This window comes from Cavia porcellus, unplaced genomic scaffold (assembly GCF_034190915.1).
Source record: "Cavia porcellus strain 051 isolate PalLab524CR breed Dunkin Hartley unplaced genomic scaffold, mCavPor4.1 scaffold_11, whole genome shotgun sequence".
NCBI lineage: Eukaryota > Metazoa > Chordata > Mammalia > Rodentia > Caviidae > Cavia > Cavia porcellus.
In genome coordinates, this window is record NW_026947494.1 from 5463978 (window position 1) to 5485422 (window position 21445).

Here is a 21445-nt window from a genome sequence, read left to right on the forward strand (position 1 = left end):
TTTGTCTCATAAAAATGAATTTCTTGCTCAAAACCTTCAGAAGCAGTTAGGTTGTTCAGTTAGCTTCTGAGAGCTCCTTTGCAACCAGGAAGTAGACACGCTTCAGGCCAGCAGACCAGGCTGTAAACAGGGGTACCTACCTCACAGTCTGCCAAGATGCCAACCTGAAGACTGTTCAATGTGGTGGTGTCACGTCATAAAACCATGGTTTTACATACATATTTCTATCGACATTTTTATCACCTCTTTTAGGTTTTCTGAGTAGTTGTAGCTGTGGGTATATTATAAGAAGATTTGCATGTATACATCAAAATTAAAACCAAAAATGTGATTTGCATCCTCTTTTAAGATATAAAATTTTAGAATGTTTCAAGATAGCAAATATTAAAATATCTTTCACTAGGGTTTTAATTTAAGCCAACCATGGTAGACTTATGATTTAAATGCCAGTTCCACATATGAGAATATAAGGTTTATTTTGTAGCTAGTTGTCCATATCTGTATAAGATCCATCCTAAGAAAGTCAGCAAGCACTGTAAGATGCCAAGATAAGTCAGGATTTCATTGAAGATGAGTTAAAACAAGAAAGACTTATAGATGTGTTCATATTTTCAAAATCATGATTTATTAGCTCAATTACCCTTTGACTTTTAGACAGAGCAAAGACAGCCCGCAGCTTGCAGTCTCGTGACCATCTGAGGCCTCACTGTACCCCCCCACTGGGGCTTTTCTCTCCTGGGAGGTCACTCATTATGTCATCTATGCTTCGTATTGTTATTTTGGTTTTTTGGTGTTACCTGTGGCCGTGTTGGTACAGTGTCATAAGGCTTCTTAAAGTCCTTGTTCCACTTCAAACAAACCTGTGACTAGCAATAATCCTGGAGATCACATCGCATGCCAGTCTGATGGGCTGACATCCTTCCCGCCAAAAGGGGGTAAAGATGCCGGACCATGCTTCTGGCTTTGCCTGCCAGGCCTTGCAAACTTTCAAGATCCTGTTTGCTATCTGATGGTTTAGGTGATTCAAACTGCACTGAAATCTCTTCTCAAAATGGGTCTATGGTTTCTGACTCACTGGAATGAACACACAGTATATGGAGGCTCTGGAAATCTCCTTGAAGACAGTGCAGGTGGAAGAGAGGGGAATCAAGGTGCATAGTGACCTACTGTGATGGGGATCCTTGTCACAGTTCTACAGTGCCTCATAGGCAGAGATGCCCGGCTTCCCGTGTCCCCAGAGCCTTTCCCTCAGGCAGAAAAGCACATGCCTTCCCTGGCCCTCCCCTTCTCCTCCAAGTCTTCTGCAGCTCAGTTCTCAGGCTTTTATTGTGGGTCCGTTGGATAACCCAACCTTGTTCTAATTAAAGAAGTTTACACTCTTGTGCCCAAGTAAGCATGTTTTTCATTTTCTGTTCCAAAGCACACAGTCATGTGCATGTGGAGCGTGGTGTACGTTTAGAGTTTGTGGTTTTCTTTTTTCCACCATCTAAATTAGTAGTGAATAGAAGTCCAGGGCTAGAAGCGCCAACAAGAATTCTGTGAACAGCCTTACCATGTTTGGAGGGTTGCTTTGCTCCTTTCAGGGTCCCCCCTTGCAGACCAGGGGAATGCCAGTCTCTCTGTTGCACCTTTCACAACTCTTGGTCCTTCCTGTGCTCAGCCATAGTCGCTAAGGCTATCAAGATGGCACCCTTGGCTTCTCAGGCCTCCCTTCCTGGCGGCTTCCTGGGACCTGGGCAACCAATCACCTGCTAGGAAGCTCTTTTTGACTCGCTGGTGTCTCAGAGAGAAAATGTCAAGGCTACAAACATGCAGGTACCATTTCCCTTCTCCCAGAAAGCCTGGATGGTGCCATCAGCCAAGGGATTGAAGTCAGAGTTCTGTGTTTTGGATCTGAGTCACTCCAATCTGAGAATGAGTCTCCCCCCAGTGGCCAGCTGGACTTCCTTGTCTAGATGTAATCATTACGAAATTCCAGAAAAACAGTCATCCCAGTAATGGTTCTATTTGGTGCTTAAACCGTTTGAAATGGATTTTTAAACTGAACGTCCAGCTATTAATAAACAGCTGGATTAATAAGAGTTAGCTGTCCTTTAGACTCTATCTTCCAAATTTAGTCAAAAAACACTTATTTTGGCTGGGGATTTAGCTCAGTGGCATAAGCACCTAATTTGCAAGTCCTGAGTTTAATCCCTCATACAAAAAAAATTTATTTCATGAGTACTCCACAGTGACTGTAAATATAGCTAGGCCCTTCCTGCTCATTTTCTGGCCTCTTGAAAACCTAGCAATTGTATTATGTGTAACCATGACTGGCATTTATTTATGAATTAAATACTAAGCTTGTGCAAGAATGTTTAATATTCCAGACTTTCCTTCTACTAGTGTGTGTTGTTCCCCTGGTGAAAATCTAAATGTCAGAGGCTGTATAGATTTGAGTAACACTGGTATTAAACTCTCTGTGGGAAGCATGAGAGGAAGCCGCTCCTAGAAAGGGGAGCCTGGCTGATACTTTTATTCACAGACCTTTGACCTTGTCATTGCTACTCAAAAAGAGCCACACAAGGAAATCACATTGAAACAGTGATGGGATGAAGCAGTCTTGGGACAGAAGGGAAGGAATCAGGGAAAGGAGAGGGAGGAGAGGGCAGAGAGATGGAGAAGGCAGAACAATCCAGATGCGATGCGTGTCTGTGCCACCACCCAAGCTGAGGGTAATCACCGCGTGTCACACACATGCACTAATAAAAGAAATCTGTTGGTTACTTATAGCTGGGTTTGATAAAAAGGTAGAAAAACAGCCAAATGAACAAAAAACAAACAAGGTAATAAAATGTGATTTTTTTTCCTGTTGCTAGGAAATCATAGATATTTGATCAGAAACACAGTCTAAAATTATGCCAGGAAATTTCGGTTAGTCACTATTGCTATGATATGAGAAGCCTGGTCCCCAACCCTGCGACTTCCCCAAGAGCGCTCCTCTCTCTGGCAGAGGCGCCCATTTCTCAGTTCTTGCCTAGGAGTGGGCTTGGTAGCTGGTTGCTTTCTCAGAATTCCAGGGAAATCCACTCTAGCCATTGTGATGGGCTCTTCACTAGTGAGGCAGGATCGGGGCCACGTATCTCAGCCTCCATTTATGCACCTCACTTTATTTCTAATTCCTTTCTGTTGTTTTCCTTCATGTGTGGTAAGCTCCTAAGATGAAGATCGTTTCTCAGCTCACTTTCTACCCTCCGCGGGGCCCAGCAGTACTGTCCACACGCATGTGTTTGATAAGCAGGTGCAGCCCGACTTCTGGCTTAGCTTACAGGCTTTGCTTTTGCATCTGCCTTGTCCCAGGCTCCATGGAGCTTCTCCCCCATTTCTCAGATGCCCAGAGTGAGACATGCCCCAGCCAGCACTGAGGTCATGCTTTCTGCAGATGTTCCACATGGGGAGAGAGAGTCCATGTGCGAATGAATGCGTGAATGAGCGAGGGAATGGAGCCTGTGGCTGGCTGCGTTGAAATGACTCACTGTTCACCGAATTCCTCAATTCTGACAGCTTGGGGCTACCCTCAGGTGGGAAGAGTCTGCTCACCTTCTCGGGCTGACTCCAAAGAGCCCAGCTCTTCCTCCACCGGCTTCCCTCCTTCTGGCAGCCGGACTTCCCATTTTGAATCTTCCCCTGGTGGATGGAGGAGGTCTGCCACAGATTCATCTCAGCTTTACTTTGTTCATTGTGATACTTGGGGAACTAGAGAGACAGAACAGACAGTTAATGTCAGGAAACTCCAGGCGACACCTAAATTCAGCCTCCTGGCACACTGCTCAGAAAACATCCCAGCCTGATTCTCAACCAGATCGGACCCTTTCTGAGCTTGAAGTTTTGCACAACTCAGGATGGCTGCATCTCACTCAGCACCAGGCTCCTGGCCTCCTGGCCTCCTGGCCTCCTGGGCTCCTGGTGTCCTCGAGCAGCAGGTCTCCCTTCTTCTCCCTAGCTCACTCTTCTCCAGGTGCCCTCTGCAGGGCTTTGCTTTCTCTCTGATGTGGATTAGCAGTTTGCAACTGGAAAGCTGAAGAGCAGAAAGGAAATCAGTGGTAGGTTCCCTTGTCCAACAGCTCAGTTTTTGGATGAGGGACCAGGACTCCGTGCCCTTCCTGAGTTTCCCCTTCCAGTCCTCCAGAATAAAGCCGCTCTCATGAAGAATAATGTGTAAGGTCATAACCAGGTCTCCTAAGGAAGAAATGGACACTTTGGAGCAGAACCATGGAGGTCATAACTGTGCCCCCTGAGAAAGCTTTCTGCCCTGGTATTAGAAGCATCATAATGAATCCAAAGTGCTGCAGGGGGTCAGAGTCCCCAGGAGTGGTCCCAACTCCACCTCAATTGCATTTTACAATTAATACATGTCATGCTAAAAAGGTCTCCTGACCCTGACAGACACTTAGCATAAGTGGCTCCCGGAGAGAGTGTCTTTTCTTTGCTTCATGACCTGGAGACCTACGGGTGCTCCTTCCCTTGCCCAGCTGTGACCAGCAAATAGGTGTGAGACTGAGAATTGGAACCAAAACTTGAAACACTGAAGACAGGTTCCCAGGGTCAGGAGGGTTACAGAGCCCCAGCAGAGGGCTGCATAGCACAGAAGTCACTCTATGATGACTGCTGAGCACCAACTAACCCAGATCACAATGGGGAATCAAGGTTAGCCCAGGAACCAGCTTTTCGTATCACCTCTGCTGTGCTTCCCTGAGTGCATTACTCAGCTCTTGGGCCACATCACTGAAAACCATATCTCCAGTTTAAAAGCCATTTAATAAAATAGAACGATTTGTTTATAATTGCACTTGGACTTCAAAAAAGATTTTTAAGAATAACAATACTTCGCAAAATATTTTTATGTGCATTAAGTTTAGAGAGGTGTTTGTTTGATAAACAATGCTTTTTATCCAGGTAGAAACAAACTGAAAAGATTTGGGTTCACATTTTCATTGCAATTAGTGATCAAAGAACAACTGTAGGTAGTTGGCATCATAGAAATTGTAGTAAGTGCATGATTACTTTGGATTTAAGTTCCTAAATTACCTGAGATGAATGCATATCTCTATGCCAAATATGAGAGTGATTCTAACCAAAAACACTACTACAAAAAATTTCCTCTAGAATAAGTACACCAGACACAGCAAATGAAGATGCTAGAAGATGTCACAAAAAGCATCTTTCCCACTGTTGCTACCTTGTGCTTTATATGGCAGAGGTAATACGGCGCCACCCCCAGCCCTGCCTCATTCCAGGCGGATGAAAGCACCGATTCAGAGGTCAGCCTGGAAAAGGAAAAGTAGGTCACACACCAGCCACAAGGAGAGCTTTCCACCCCCTGGGAGAGCTGTTCCCTCGAAGTCTGTTTCCTCCACTGTGAACACAATACTGCGGCCTCTTTCAGTTGGGTTTGCTGCTGTCCCTTTTGCCATCTCTGTGTGCTCAGCCGCCCTTATTTGTGCGCAGGCTTGGGGGCGTCTCCACTGGAAAACGTGTGGCTGCCTGTGAGTGTCTGTCATCTGACAATCTCCCTCTTTGACTTAACTGCTGTGATACCTTCCCATGTATTATAGCCGCTGTCACTGCCCCTGTGTGTGTATGTGTGTGTGTGTGTGTGTGTGTGTGTGTGTGTGAGAGAGAGAGAGAGACAGAGAGAGAGAGAGAGAGAGAGACAGAGAGAGACAGAGAGAGAGACAGAGAGAGAGACAGAGAGAGAGACAGGGAATGTGTGTGTGTGTTAATTCCTCATGTATCTCTTTCCTTTTATTTATTCCTTTCTCTTCTTTGGCCTTCTCTTTACCAAAGCAATTTATCCTCTTTTATTCTGTCAAGGAACTTGGAAGTTTTGTATTCTAGTCTGATCGGTGGTTTTGGTTTTGTTACTGCCTTCACCCTGTAACCTGTGCAGATGATTAACAGACCCCTTAGTATCTGCGTCTGTGGGAACACTGTGGGGACCCTCTTCTAAGCATGAGGATCCCATGAAATCACTCACGCTATTTTTTTCTGAACTTGCGCTGTCTGAATTATTCATTCTTGTCCTAATTCTTGTCGTGAGGGACCTCTTTGCTCCCTGCTCCTCCTGAACACTGTGCCTTCCTCTAGGAGTCAGAAGGGCTGGTTGCTGGCAGTGCCACACCCACCCCCAGCAAGCACAGGGCTGGTGCTGAGAGGACAGGGGATACAGAGGAAGAAAGAACACACGTCCGTGGGCAGACACTGTCCCAGAGTTGGTGCTGGGAGGACGAGCAGAACAGGAAGGGAGGGATCTGGATATTAAAGTTTTTAATCTCACACAGATCTTCCACAGGAAAATCAAATCCTTAGATACTTTGTTTAGGTTTTTTAAAAAGAAAAACCTACTGAAAATCCCCTTCCCCTCTACTTCACTTCTCCCTGTCTTAGTGTGAATATCTTGCATTGGAAGCAATGGGTAACCTTGAGCTACAAAATTAATTCCTTAGAATTTAACTTAATATTTACAAAGGTACAGTGCATTTGCAGTTTCATTGGTACACATTTTAAATATACAGTAATGTACCATTTAAAAAAAGATGTGCATATTAGGTGAAATTTAATTAATACAATGTTTTAAAGCTCAGAAAAGCCATAAGCACATCAGAATAGCTGAGTAAGAAATTATTACTAGGAAAGCAAAACTTATATTAAAATCTTGTCTGAAAAACACGGTGGTCAAGTTTTCTATTAAATCATGTGTTTTTGAATATTTGCCCAAAGAAGTATCTGTTTGACACTGTAATTCACTGAAGACCTTTGTTCCGAGCAACAGGAACACGTGAAACCATAATTACACATAATATTAATGTCCTGGGAACGTCCATATGTACATTCACAAGCCCATTATCTAATTGCACTTGAGTTTCCTACAGGGAGATTTCTTTATTTCAATCAATCATATTGTGTGGAATCAGCCCTCCTCTCTCATGCCCAGTGTGAGTCCCATCCCTTGCTCAGGGCTCTGCTGCAGGAGACCAGGGCACTGTCCATGTGGGGCTGGCTCAGCTGACAGCTCACATCAGCCACACACACAGTGATCACACCAGGTCATGTGAGGCAGGAGGAACCCGATCAATGCTTGCTGAGTGTGTTCGTGACCTTAATGACAGGTGCAAAGGGAACCCCCCAAGGGACAGACACAGAGAAAGCTCATTTAGAGGCACTGGTCTGCAGGGTTGGTCGAGGAGTGTCCTGCAGCAGAATCTGAGCTCTAGAACCAGAAGGTGGGCTCTTCATGCACACAGGGAGAGGACAGGCTGTCCTGGGCCTGCAGATGGCAGAGAGCTGGACTGTGACTCCTCAAGGGCCCCAGAGCTTCACAAGGGCCTCCCTCACTGCGACACTCTCCTTCCCCCAGCAGTGATGCGCAAGCCAGGGCACGTCTGCTGGCCGTCTGGCTTTCTGAGCTCCTCTATGCTCAGCACTAGGGGGCCTGCTACCATTTGACAGGTTTAAGGCCACTCCAAGCCTCATTAAAACTCTGCACTTGGATAGAAGTGTGAAGCACAGAGCTGGCCCCCTGGTTGGCTGTGAGAAGTGCCCTGCAGCCCCCGGCCGAGTGTTCTTCCTGCACTACCTGCTCCAATCCTGCAGCCCCAGCTCTCTGTGCAGAGCTGGCTCAAGCCTGGACAGGCTCACAGAAGAACCAAGGAAGAGCCAGGAAAATCTCCCCAGCAACACACCTGAATCTCGGCTTGCACACAAGTTGGGCTATATGCTGTAGACAAACACCCTTCGCCTTCTACATCAGTATCTTCGAGGGGACAAAGTGGGAAGGAGGAGATAAAGGGTTTTTGTTGCTGTGATCCAAAGAGATATAAAGCAAATTACTTTTTAGTCCCTAAAATATTTCTGAGAAATACCGTGTTTTCGTCAATGAAAATACATGCAGGGCTCACACTCAGACATTGTGCCCTGGGCCACTCTGTAAGCCTCTGAAAAAACCAAAGAGGCAGGTACTGCTGTGCTGCCCATTTTAGACATGGAAAAACTGAGGCAAGGGAGGGTAAATAACTTTGCAGAAAGTCCCACAGCTGTGAGGGCTGGTGACTGAGCTTCTACCCTTTGAGCCACCTCTCTTCCTGTATTAAGAATGAGCATTTGCTTGTTGGGTTGACACTTAATGTATTGTGGTGCTATGTCAGCATCATCTTTCAGAAGAACCAGAGAGAAAATGTGAAAGGGCTGGAGAAACGGGGTGCCCCCTAGCATCACTCAGGGGTCCTTTCTATTGGATTTTGTTGGTGACACATCAAATCTGCCATTAGATTAACCTAGCACAACAGCTGCACAGATCTAAGGGCACCACTCCTTGCTTTCCCCTCTGAGTCATCAGTCATCACTTTCCTATGCTTCTAGAACACCAAGTCTTGGGGCCACAGCCTGATTAGCATAAAAGTTAAAATTCAGATTCCTGAGATGCTCTTACGTATGTGCTGCATGTCACATCAGATAGCATCATGCCTGTGACTCCCAGACCTCAGTGACAGTGTGTGTACCTGCATCTCTAGACTGAGGTGGGAATTACAGTGGCGCCGTCCCAGGCCTCAGGTCACTCAGTCAGAGCCACGGACCTGTGTCTGCTCCCCAGTGAGGGAACCTGGTGTCATTCCCTAATGACCTCGGTTCCTTGTGGTACCAAGAGAGCTTTCCCAACAGCCATGCTCACAGCAGAATTGTTCAGCAAAGCCAAGAAATGAAACAACCCCATGGGTCCTTCATCAGTGAATGGATAAACCAAGTGTACCTATACCTATAGCAGGACTTTGCTAACCTTAAAAAGAAATTTATCCTGTACAAACTGGGGTGACCTTTGCGGACATCATGCTGAGTGAAGTAGCCAGTCAGGAAAGGACAGTCCTGCCCGAATCCACTTACATGAGGGATTACTGGGGTCAACATCATGGAAACAGGAAGGAGAAGTGTGGGGTCTGGGGTGGGAAGACAGGGAGATGGGGAGTTCTTGTTCAGTGCGTAGAGATCACTTTGAAAAAAGAAAACATTCCACCCCAACAGTGTGTACACAGTCCATAGGCTGAATGATACACTTGGAATAATGTTGAGGGTAGAGTTTATATTGTACATTTAGAGGCCAGGCGTGGTGGTGCCCACCTGTAATCCCACCACTCTGGTAGGCTGAGGTAAGATCTCAAGTTCTAGGCCTACCTGGCAAATTGCAAAATACTGAGACCTTTCCTCAAAATAAAATGAAGGCTATAGTCCCATGCCCAGCACTGCGGGGAACGCCTCCTGAGGGAGATCTTACGAAGCCCTCCCACCGCCCGCCTGGGGCCTTCGGACATCGTCTTTGCAGGTTCAGGCACCAAACTGAACCAGGCTCTGCTGCTGCCCTGCTGGTCAGCAACTGTGGCATCAGAATGGTGGGAGATGTGGCTGGTTCTGTTTTCCCCATAAATCAGCTGAAGCTGTAATTGCTGTTCAAACCAGTGATTTCATGAACGGACATTGTTCTTCTGCCAAAAGAATCACTTAACACCATAAATCCAGGACTATTTTAAGAGACTTACTTGAACATCATACCATCACAGCATAGGAATTCATCCTGTGCTTAAGGGTGCCACAAGGAGGCCACAGATCCTAGGAAGGTGTGTGGCTCGGTAAAGGGAAGGGCAACGTCCACGCATGTGGTTCACAGCTGCGTTGGCACTTCTGGGTTGCTAATGTCATCCTTGTCTCTCCTGACCCCGAGAAGACACACTCACTGGCAAAGCATTGCCTTTTCTTTTTCTCTCTCTTTCCAGCAATGCAGCAAAAAAGCCTCCGCCTCTCTCATGTGGCTCTTGAAGTCCTCAGGCATCATCGCGAACCGCCCCTGGCCACGGATCTCCCTCACCATCGTCACCACAGCCATCATCCTGACCATGGCCGTATTCAACATGGTAAGGCCTGGGGCGGGCACTCTGCCCTGTTGGGGTCTGTGCTGGCACTGCTCTGGTGCCAGTTAAACTCAGCGTCTCGCAGCTGCAGCTGTAGCTCTAGGTGCAGGCTGGCTTTGCCCAGGTCATCTGAGAGACAGGCAGGCTTCCTGCAGCAGGTTCCCACGTGTGGAAGCTGCTGGGCAAGCTGTGGGCATGACGGGAACGCAGGTCATGAGTGGTATTGGAGCCATGGAACTGGGATCGTGCAGGGCCATGGGGAAAAGGCCTTGAATTCAGGCCCCAGCCCTGCCCACTGGCAGGGGGCGTCCTCAAACCACAGACGCACCATTTCCATTCTTTAGAGTGGAGAGCTGAAACTTCTCCACGGCCCTTCTCAGAGTCCAAAGTGCTGAGATTCCCACTGCGCTTGGGACAACACTGGGCACTTTGGAAGCATAGAACCAGCATCCACCCTTCCTGTTATTAGTGTCATTGTTGTTACTGGAATCTGCCTCAAAATAGACACTTGGGCCATTAACATCCTTGGAGACACATTCTGCCTGTTATCCTCACACTGTCGTCATTGTGATCGGTGTCCTCATCACCACCAGAAAGTGCCCTGGCAGTTTGTGTGTTGCAAAGTGGGTCACAGTGAGCCAGGGGGCCCGGTCACTAACCCATTCTGAAACACACTGTGGACAGCACCAAAAGCAACTGGACAGGGAAAAAAAGGGCCAAGAGGGCCTGATGGGCAGAAGGTTGGCAGGGAGGAGGAGTTCACCCCTGCAGGAAACAGGATGAGAGGAGGTGGATAGTAGAGGAGGAGGCAGAGCCTCTCGATCTAGGATGAGAACAAAGATGTGTGTTGAGACATGGCAATAAGGCTGAGGAAGTGGTCCACAGCCAGAGGGTCTACACGGGATCAGTTGTCAGTATCTTTCTGTGCATCCTCCACTTCCCCCAGACACCCGGAGACCAGGGGAGGCCCATGCCACCTGGAGCCAGGATGGGTGGTCTTGACATCGCTCACCCTGCCTAGAAATGGATCTTGGGAGAAGGGGGCATGGTAGAGAAGCTGTAGCTTCCTTCTCCTCTTCCCTGCCTGCCCTGGGGAATGTATGAGAATCCAGCAGGGCAACTTACAGACCTGCCACTGCAGTTCTGTAGAATCAGCAAGCAGCACTGGGCTGGTCTCCCTTCTTCCTGGGCCCTGGCTGCACCTGAGGCCCACATTCTGCTGTGTGGATGATAAGGCCTTTCTTGGGGCTGGGGGCCTCATCCTAAAGCTTCCACGTGTGCCAGCCAGGACTTATCCAGATTGAGGGCGATGCAGCTGGGAAGTGACACCATGTCTGTACAATAAGAATTCTCCAGAGAGTGAGTCTCTCTGGGAGGATTTTAAGATGCCAAGGCCCTAATAGAGCCTCGCATCCGCCTGCCTGAGGTGCTCGCTGGCTGGGGGAAGAGGGAACAGAGGATGAGAGATTTAAGAGAATGACAAGAACTTTCCTGAGAGCCCGCTGTGAATGTATCACAGCCAGGGTGGCCCTGTCTGTAGTGCACAGGTGATGTTACAGAAGCTGCAAGATTGTGAAGGCGCCACATGGTGACAGGCAGAGAGGCTGGTGAGGGGTACTGGCCGGAGGCTATGGGGACATGAGTGTGTTTCTGAAGTCGGGCTGCCTGTGCTCTGCTTTGTGACCTGCATCTGTGCGCTATCCCACCGCTCAGAGCCAGGCCCCTGCAGAGCACACGGGTGCTCCAAGCAGCTGGACAGAGTAAAGCCGTGGGGCCCAGCTGGTCAGAAGTAAATGCCACAGGAGGGCAGAGAAGCGACAGAGTCCTGCTGTCTTCAAAGCCACCAGGGAGTGTGTGTCACCCAGGGGATGGAGTGATGATGTGATGCTCTTGGAATTAAAATTTATGGCATGATGTTCTGTACACATAGGGAAATGGTTACTATAATAAGTGACTGAGAGTCCCCCAGAGTCCCCTATGTTCGATCCATACATTAGACCTCCAGGCTTCTTGGTCCTACATAACTGTAACTTTCCTTAGACCTGTGACTCTTTTGCCATTGGTAAACGCTCTGGCCCACTTCTAGGAGGCCAACTTTTGAAGACTTTGTTTGCAAGTGAAGTCGTGTGGTATTTTTCTTTCTGTACTTAGTTTATCTCACATAGCCCGATGTCTTCCAGATTCATTCGTGTTTTTGCAAAAGACAGGATTCCTTCTTTTTAGTGCTCAGTAGTATTTCATTGTTATACACCATTCATTTTTACCCCAGTCAGTAGACACATAAGTTGTCTCAGGGTCCTGGCTGTTATGAATAAAGAAAGTTGGAGTGCACAGAAAAATATCTTTTTGAAGAGTTATCTTTCTTTTTCTCTTTTTTTCTTTTACTTATTTTTCACCTTGTCTTAGGAAAGTGCTTTCTGGGTAAAGAGATGTTCATTAGTTCTTAGAGGGGTGAATGACTGTGTAGCCAGTGAGTCAGTAATCACACATCCTTTAAAAAAGAAAAATTTCCTTTCTGTAAAATCTAGTTTGCCTTAGCACCAGGATAAAGGATCTGTCCAAGATCTCTCGCTTAATTTTTTACAAGAGAATGCAAATGGGAAGCACCTGTCTTGCAAGCTCCTGGTACATACCGTGCGCTGATCCGTGATGATTGACAGCTGGTTTAGTCACCGTCTATAAATGTTTGAGGAGCTGAGCATTTAGGCGGAGACTTTTGATCCACAGTAACTACGATCCCTTGGTGTGTGTGGTGGGGGCGGGGATTCATCTTCAGGACCAGAAATACATCTTCCAGCTTTGTTTTCCATCTTTGCAAAAGGAAGCATGATTGCCAAGGGGGGCAGAGAGCTTCTGGAAGATGCAGGCACGGGTGACGAAATGAAGTAAGATTTTGCTCCCTCTGCTGAGCAACCGTGTGCAGAGCAAGGAGTGAGCCCAGCTGCTTTCCTACCCTCCCAGCCCTCCCAGGAGAGGGGCAGGAAACCGCATCTGCTCACAGCTATTTCTCCCCTGTTGCCGAGAAATGCCATTTTTATCAACACCTCAGAGTCGTAAAATCCATGGCTTTTTTTCCGTGCAGATGCACCTCTTGCTTTCATGTCAACGACAAACCATAAACTGCTATGGACAGCCACCTTAGGCCTGGAAGGAAAGCGATTCCATGCAATAGTAGAGTTTTTGTATCCTGTCTAGTCTAACTAATAGCAGAAGCAAGGCTTGTCCCGTGGCTGCCTCTGATCAGCGCTGAGGATTGGCAGATATGCCTGGAGCTGCTGGCCCCCATGCCCGGGCAGGCGGGGTCTCTGGGCTCCTGCCCCATCGTGCAGCATCTGGAGCTCTGGAGCCAGGCAGAGCAGAAGAGACCCCGGTGGGGCAGGAGCCCCAGATAGGTCTTTGTCTGTGCCTGGTTACTCCTCCCATCCCTGTGGGCTTCAGCTTGTCCAGCCTGGAGCTGTACTCCTGCATGCAGGGTCAGTTTTTATGTTTTCCTGAGTATTTCCTGGGGAACTCATTTTCCAGGCTCACAGAGCCCCACTTCGAGTTGCAAACTTCCAGAGGGAAGGCGGTTTTAAAGTCATAGCCTCATTCCGGTCCTCATACATCAGCCCTGTGATTTCTAAGTTTTCTCTTAGGCATTAAAACGAGGGTGCGTTTTTTTCATGATTCCTAATGTTTATTTTTATTGCATAAAACACACCATTTACCTGCTTATCCATGTACCACTCAGCAGAATTAGTCAGACTTGCAGCGTTGTATGGTCACACTACCCGGCTCCAGAACTTGGCGGCCACTCTAAGCGCAAACTCCATGCCCACTAAACACCAGCTCCATGTCCTTCCCCTCCCTGCCTCTGGACCTGGCATGCTGCTTCCGGCCCATCCGCCTCTTCCAGGTACCTCCGTAAGATGACTCCTGCAGGAGTGGTCCTTTGGGGTCTGCCTTAGCTCACAGCTTACTGTTTTTGGGGCGCTCCTTTGCTTTTGGCTGCTACAGCCCCCTGCAGCAGGCAGGCCTCCGTTTACCATGCATCTTCCCAGCCCACAGTGGGCAGCCTTTACTACCAGTTTGTCTTCCATCCCCCGCCATTACCTTAGTCACCTTGGAGGGGAGAGAAGTGTGGGGCGTGTTACCCATGGTTGCTTCTGCTGGTAACTATGAAGTGGCTGGTCCCCATGTGAACCCCACATGACGTCCGGTTACAGGGTCTTTCTGAGTTGACGTTTTAACGGTGCTTACAAGAGCTGGGGTCAGCAGGACAGTGCATTCAGAGAACTGGCTGTCTGAAATTTCATTGTACACTGATAGTGAAAGGTGAAATGTCTAGGTCAGTCTCACCGAGAATGAATTATGAGATTTGTCTAAGGTGCTATAAACATTTGATGTTCACTTCTGTGATACCAAATACCTCACTGAATAGTGGAGAAAACAAGTATGCATCTCTTTTTGTTTGCAAATATAAGCTCTCTTGGGAGCAGGTTGCAAATGACCTTGTGTTGTTTGTTTTTTTTTTTCCCAGTTTAGTTTGTAGGCAGCTGTTAGAATCGTGTCTGACAACCCGCACAGCCCTGCCATTGTTTTTCTGTTACTTTTGACAATGTCACCTTGTGATTTCCCACATCATTTTTCAATTTATTCTGAGACACTTTCAAAAGATATTTTGTAAATTAGTTTGTACACAAATGTGTGAGCCTCGCAGACCAAGAGTTACCCTTGATCACCTAGTAATCTCTCTGTGCTTCTAATTCCAAGGAAATGGCAAACACAATAATGTCATCAGATGGAAAACACCCTAACAAACCACGTGATCATAATTTAACATGATTGGAAATGCGTAATTCTGATGTGTATCAAGTTGGTTGGGGAATATGAAATTTGAAAATAATGTAAATAGGTGTGGTATTCTTTAGCACTATGAGGATGTCTTGTTAGGATAACAATAGCATTTTTCTAATTGTACCCAATATAGTTAATTAATATGATTTCGACAAGGAGTTCCCTAAAAAGTGACAATGCTTGGGATTCTTTCTGTAGAGGACGTTGCAGGCATTTTACATGGAAGAAAACAGGACAAGGGATTAGAAGAGTTTGCTGATTGGGGGATATTTGATGAGTACTAGCAAGACTTAGGGAAGCTTTCTTGTGTTGATTGGCACGTTCTGCTGTCCTTCAAGCTGACCCCATCTTGTTTGTGGCATAGTTTGTGGTACAGTACATACCACTGGATTTTCACAAGTTGTGCTCTGCTCTTACAGTAAGAACTTAACGCCTCTTCTTCATTGACTGAGTTTCTGATCTCTGTGGCACTATAAGCAAGAAGCTTCATGTTAATTATTTTAAGGTCCTGAGTGCCTAAAACTAACCTTGGCAGAAACCCATTGAACTAAACAGTCTCATTTTCTTTGTCATTTCTTGATTCTTCAGTGTGTAAATCTATGGAATCCCGGGTCTGTCAAATCTAAGTTTGTCATACTTTGGAACTCAGTGTTTACCACACAATAACTCACTGGTTTTCCCCCTGTTAATAATTTTTTCCAAAGAATCAGCACATTTTTGGCTCAGAGTGAAGTTGTGCATTTGTTACGAAAACTTAGCTGTTAATAAAGAAGTCTCAATTTCTTTGATTTTTAAATCAGCATTTTGCTACATTTTATCAAACGACACAAATGTATCACTAGTATCACTCTTGGAATAGGAAACACATGGCCTCTAAAATATACTAAATAAGTATCTGTTTACCTGAGTAAATTAATTTAGGCATTTGATGATAATGGTGCAATCAAAAGAAATAGATGAATAGGTACAAACAGAAGCAACCCTGGAAATGTTATAGGAAGCTTCTGCTTTTTGAATGTGGACTATATTTAGCCTGAGGCAGAAAACACAACCGGGACTTACAGAGGAGATCAGCTTCTTTCACTGAAAGGAATCGGCACAAGTGATGACTTCCTGATCACTCTTCCCAGAATATTCCTCCGTAGTAGACCCTCAGCTCTAAGACAGCGCAGTGTCTCTGGTCACTTAAACAGTACATACCACAGCTTCCTCATGGGAAAGAGAGACAGCAGGGAAGCGCGGGAGGCTGCTTCTCCTCCTGGCTAACAGGTTGACACCTTGCCAGTCTCTCATGATGCTAGTGGCTGTCATGTAAGAGCTAATTACCTTGCTATTATCTATTTTGCAAATAGGAAGGGGACCAGGCGGTGGAGAGACGGGGAGGGAATTAAAAGAATTAAGATGTGTACATGTCCCAGTTCCTCACAACGAATGTGATCCCTATGTACTAGAAATCTGTACTAATATAAATTTAAGAAATGAAAAAAGAGCAAATCTTCATCTTTTATAGAGTACTTTTAATTATAATCACTTTTCCAAGAGTCCCAAGAACATCGATCTTCCCAAATGTGTCATCCTTCATGATCTGAGCTGCCAAGCACTCACAAATAATAGATACAAATGCTGGTGTCAATGAATGCCTTTTGCCTCTGAAATTAATTTAAGATCAAAAACTCATCGAACTTTGCTGACTCTTTTCTGATGAGACCAAGAGGCAGAGACACTGCAGGAAAGTGTTCTGAAGGCACTGACTTTGTGATAGAGACTTGAATTTCTGGGAGTATGGTGATGTCAGCCAATCAACACCCCTTCCCTGTGCTGTGTGCATTTTTAATATTTGACATTTTCTTTAGAATTGAAGACACAGGATTTTCTACTGAATATGAAGTACAGAATAGTTATGTGCTTATGGAAGAGTAGTTACCAAAACTTCAGAAAGGGAAAATGATTTGAAGTTGGGAGAAACCAACTGTCCGCATCAACACTCCCGCCAGCTGCACATGGGCACACAATCATGCCTCACAGCAGCTCCCACCTGCTGTCTGTTTTTATCTATTTGCATGAATTCCCTTAAAAATCATTTCTCTTTGCAGTTTTTCTTGAGTGACTCCGATGAGACAATCCTTCTGACTGCCAATACATCGAACTCAAATGCTTCTGCCTCACCCAACCAGGCAGCGATTCTGCGTGCACAAAATTTGTTTTTCCTCCCGGTAAGGTGATCACACTCATCATAGCGTTTATAGTTGTCCTTTTCTGCTTCCCTTTGAACCCCTGCGTAGGGGGGTTTATGAATGTCAGATGAGGCTAGAAGTTCCAATCCATTGTGATCACTAAACGCACATTTGCAAACTCACGATGTCAATTTGGTGCTGTCCCCAGTGGTGCTTGCTTGCATTCTCTCAGATGCACTGTGTTTCTAGCTTGTATCTTGTTGGCCGTTATCCAGTCCTGTGGCCCCTGAGCTGCTGCCTTTCTTGCTTATAGATTTTGCTTAGTGTCCCAGAGAGTGAGTATTTCCACCTACCACTGTGACCATGGGATGGACTCGCCTCCCCATAACTCAATCCTCCAAGCGTTCTTGTTAACTGACTCACTGTAACCAACGTCACAGGGGACCTTAATTGGAATTCCTGAACTTCTAACACCCCAGGCTTTGTACTGAAAGAAAGTTAGTGCTTAAGAGTTTTCTTTTCTTTCATGAACTGTTTATGAAAAGACAAATGATTTAATCCTCCTGTTTTCATTTTCCCAAGACACATCTAAAAGTAGCACAGATTATTCCTATTTAATTTCTATTTCCAGGTTCCAGCTTTAGTGTGAACTGTTTGGAAAACCTATGTAGGTATTTTAATATGCACATTCTCAAATATTTCTACCACTTTTAACTTCGTTAGCTGTAATTCTTTACCTATTCTTGTTTTAGTGGTTTACTCTATTGATATTACACTTTTATCCTTTTTCTCCTCCCGTCATCATTTTAATTTTCTGGAAAACTCACAGCTCTGTGTACAGATAGCAGAGACCTCTGGTGTTCTTCAAGAAGGTTTCTGAAGCTATGACTGACCCAGGAGTAAGGTGATGATGATGTAGTAGCAATGTCCCTAAGGCTCAGGAAGAAAGGGACCAGGCTTCATCCCTTATCCGAGGAGTCCTTGTTCTCAAGTTAAGTATTATCATAAGCCCTCATGAGGATGAAACTTCAACTTTTCTACATAAATTGTATGAAAATTAAGAGATAAGACTCATCATGAGGGCTTACTCTCTGTAATCTTCCATGAGCAATTTATACCTCCCCTCTGCATTAGGGAAAAATGTCTATGGTTTGTCTCCCCCCAACCATGCCAAGGAAATTAGCAAGGACATTACATGATCGTAGGCCAGTGGACCCTAGGGTAACCAATTCTGGCATTCATGTAGCAAGTCACATTTAAAAGTTTGTGGTTTTCATAGGAAAGGAAGCTGAAATAATTTTAAAAATTCTCCATCCAGTATGTTTGAGTAGAATTGCTCTCCATCCTTGGCATCACAACAAATGAGGACAGCACTATGAATTTTATTGAGATTCATCTCAGTAAAACCAATTAAATTCCAAGAAGGGCAAAGGCAGCATTTATTCTGGATTCTGGTAGATTCTGGAAAGAGGTACAGATCAGAGTCTTTAATTAGTACACAGGCTTCCCTCATTTCAGTCATGAATCCTTAGAAAGCAGATTCTACTGGGCTTATCCGGGAGTGCACTCACTGGTGAGTCCCTGCTGCATGGAGACTGCTTGCTTGCCTCGGGCTGAAGGGGCACCGCGGGAGCCTGCAGGCACTGTGCTCCTCCCTGACGCACCAGGGAGTGTGTGTGTGCACACCACCTGTTTGCATACTGCCCTAACCCTGTGTCCCGCTCATGGTTGGTGGTGGTATAAAGTGACGGGACCTTTCTCAATAGTGATGACTGTAATCAGAAAAGTATAAACAAGGGAGAATTTTTTTACCAGAATGACTATTCTTGGAAGTTACTCTTCACCATATGAAGATTTACTCATCAGAGTATTTGTCCAAGTGTGTGTATAACAACTGAAAGGAAAAAAAATTAAAAGCTATAAAAAGTACTTTTGCAAAAAATTTTGTTATAAACACAAAATAAAATTATATCCAGCACTTACAAGACATAGAGATATTTACTATTATGTATATGCATGATAAATTAGCAATTAAAAGTATTATTTAAAACCATTTCAAATGGCATGATCATAGTTTTATAAAAATATTATGTTAATAAGGAGTCACAAAAAAATCTGGGGAGATACAGACACCTTGTAGTATTAGCTAATTGTGGAAGTTGGGGATTACCAGGAAACCTTGTTTTCATGCATCATTTTTCACAGGTTCTATTTTGAACATCAGATGCAGCAGGGAAAAAGGGATTATGTTAAAATGTCAAACCATAAAGAATAAGCTTTTCACATCAGAGCAAGCATTTTACAGACACTGTATCATTTCATCTAGTAAACTGCCCTGTGACATAGACATTATCTGGAATTCTGACATTGCCAATGAGGAAACCAAGGTCCAGAGAAACTTTGAGAAATTACTCAAGGTAGCAGCAACAATTTCTTGCCACAAAATACAAGCTGATTGCATCAATTATGCCACAAGTGGTAAAAGTGGCTAGTAATCAGGTTGTTAGCAAGTTTACCCTGATAGAAGTCAGTTTAACAGCCCACTTAGTCTCTAATAGAACCCTTGGTCACCTGCTCTTCCGCCTGGTATGCTGAATTACGTAGCAGAGAATCCTGGTCTTCAGGAAGAGCAGCCTCACCTTGCCTCATGCTCCCTTTTCCGTGCACCCCTTTGGGGAGTCTGCAGGTTTCCAACCCACCTTTTAATTCCAGAAAGCTCTGCTCATCGTCTAAGTACTTAACAGAGGCCACGTGATAGGGAATGGACTAAAGTATCCTTGCCACTGATAGACAAGATAAACAAAATACAGGAAATGGTAAGTTAAAAAATAAAAAATTACTACAGAGAAAGACACTTTGCCATTAATCTCCCTCAAAGTATTTCCCTCACTTTGAACGCACCCATCCCGTAAATTCTGGCACTTTCTGAAGCAGTTCTGAAGTCCTCTTGCCTGTTTTCCCTTGCGTCGTCACAGCTGCCCTGAGGCTCTGAATCTATTCAAATGCTTACCTGTCATGGCTCTCTCACTTTTGGGAAAAACCCAGATGTCTCACAGTGCCATATCTGTTGACAAAAGTGACTCTATGAGCTGTAATATTTTTATGATCCTGCTTTTGCATTGGATGGCTCTCAGCAGTAGCATTAACTGTATTTTTTATCACATCTTGTCTCTTAGTTAATTTTCTCATTGCTGAGATAAAATGCCCAACATCCAATGTTAAATGAGGAACGGTTTCTTTGAGTTCACAGTTTGTGAAGGTTTCAGTCCACAGTTGGCTGGCTTCAAGGCAGGGCAGCATGGCAGAGGGATGTAACAGAGGAGAAACAGTGCATGGCATAGCAGGTAGAAGGCTGCGAGCTGCAGTGAGCGATAGCAGGAGCAACCTGCCTGCCCTCTCTCTTTATAGTCCATCCAGGATGTGAGTTCATCCATTGGTGCCACCCTCACCGAGGGCAGAACTCCGTCATCCACACTAGGAACTATGCTAAAGCTGTTAGCGGATGAATCCACACACCCTTACCCCCTTTAATCCACATTCAAATACCTGAGGTCCGGCCACCCTCAAAATTCCCCCTAAGAGCACATGAGGCTTGTGGAGGACATATAGGTATCAGCCATAACACCTTGTAAAACCTCTCATGAAAGAGGACTTCCAGAGATGCTTCAGAAACTGGCAAGAAAGATAAATGAATGTATCTGTTCAAAGTGAAGGGGATTCATGGCAGTGTGTGTTTTTCTGTGACCAAGTTTTAGTTCAAACTTTGATCATATATCTGGTCACCTTTTGTATGTATTTTAGTAGATGTTCCTGAAATATGAAAACTTACCAAAAGACTAAGAGTGAATTTTAAATTGTGAAATCTTAGGCATATTTTACAGATACTGACACACATTTCAAGCTAGGGGTACTGGGGAAATCTTTCTAAAGCTGTTCCAGCACCCAGCTCCCCCAGACTCACATACACGCCTTGATATACTCGTAAAAGTTTATTGTCCCTTCTTGTTCTATACTCTGCTGCACTGGTTGACAATTTTCAGTGGAAGAGTCTTTTGGAAGCATAGTTTTAGTGGTAGAACCATTGTAAAAGTTGGAACTCACCGAGATCCCTAGCTAGTAACAGTAACAGCGGAGTCTGCATAGCTTCCCGCAGTCCGGCACAGGGATGTGCTCCTCGGTGACTGAATCGCACTGACAGTTCTCTGCAGCAGGTGTTATCAACCCGGTCCTCAGGGACATGAGGATGACCCAGGATTGCCTCAGTTGTTCAAGCAAGCTGCTTTGGCAGATCAAGCAGGACAGGGGCATCCGTGGGTGCCTGGCCACTGATCCCGTGGTGCCAACAGGACCCTTGTAACTGCTAACGGATAGCAGGTTACAGATCAGTGTTCCTCACCCTCATTGTGAGAAGGCTCTGCTTTCATTCATTTTGTTGAATTTCCAGTCTGTGATGAACTAATATTTATGAAAGATGGAAAGACTGATTGCTAGGAAAATGAA

At 45.4% G+C, this 21445-nt stretch overlaps 1 protein-coding gene across 5 annotated transcripts in view; it reads left to right on the forward strand.

Annotated features, from left to right (window-relative positions):
* Adcy2 (adenylate cyclase 2) overlaps nt 1-21445 on the forward strand; it is a 396939-nt gene that overhangs the window by 327974 nt on the left and 47520 nt on the right. For all 5 annotated transcript variants that reach the window (XM_063257949.1, XM_063257950.1, XM_063257951.1 and 2 more), the window contains 2 exons: nt 9801-9938; nt 16865-16984. In XM_063257949.1, coding sequence (XP_063114019.1) covers nt 9801-9938; nt 16865-16984 — 258 coding nt within the window. The remainder of the gene's footprint in view (nt 1-9800; nt 9939-16864; nt 16985-21445) is intronic.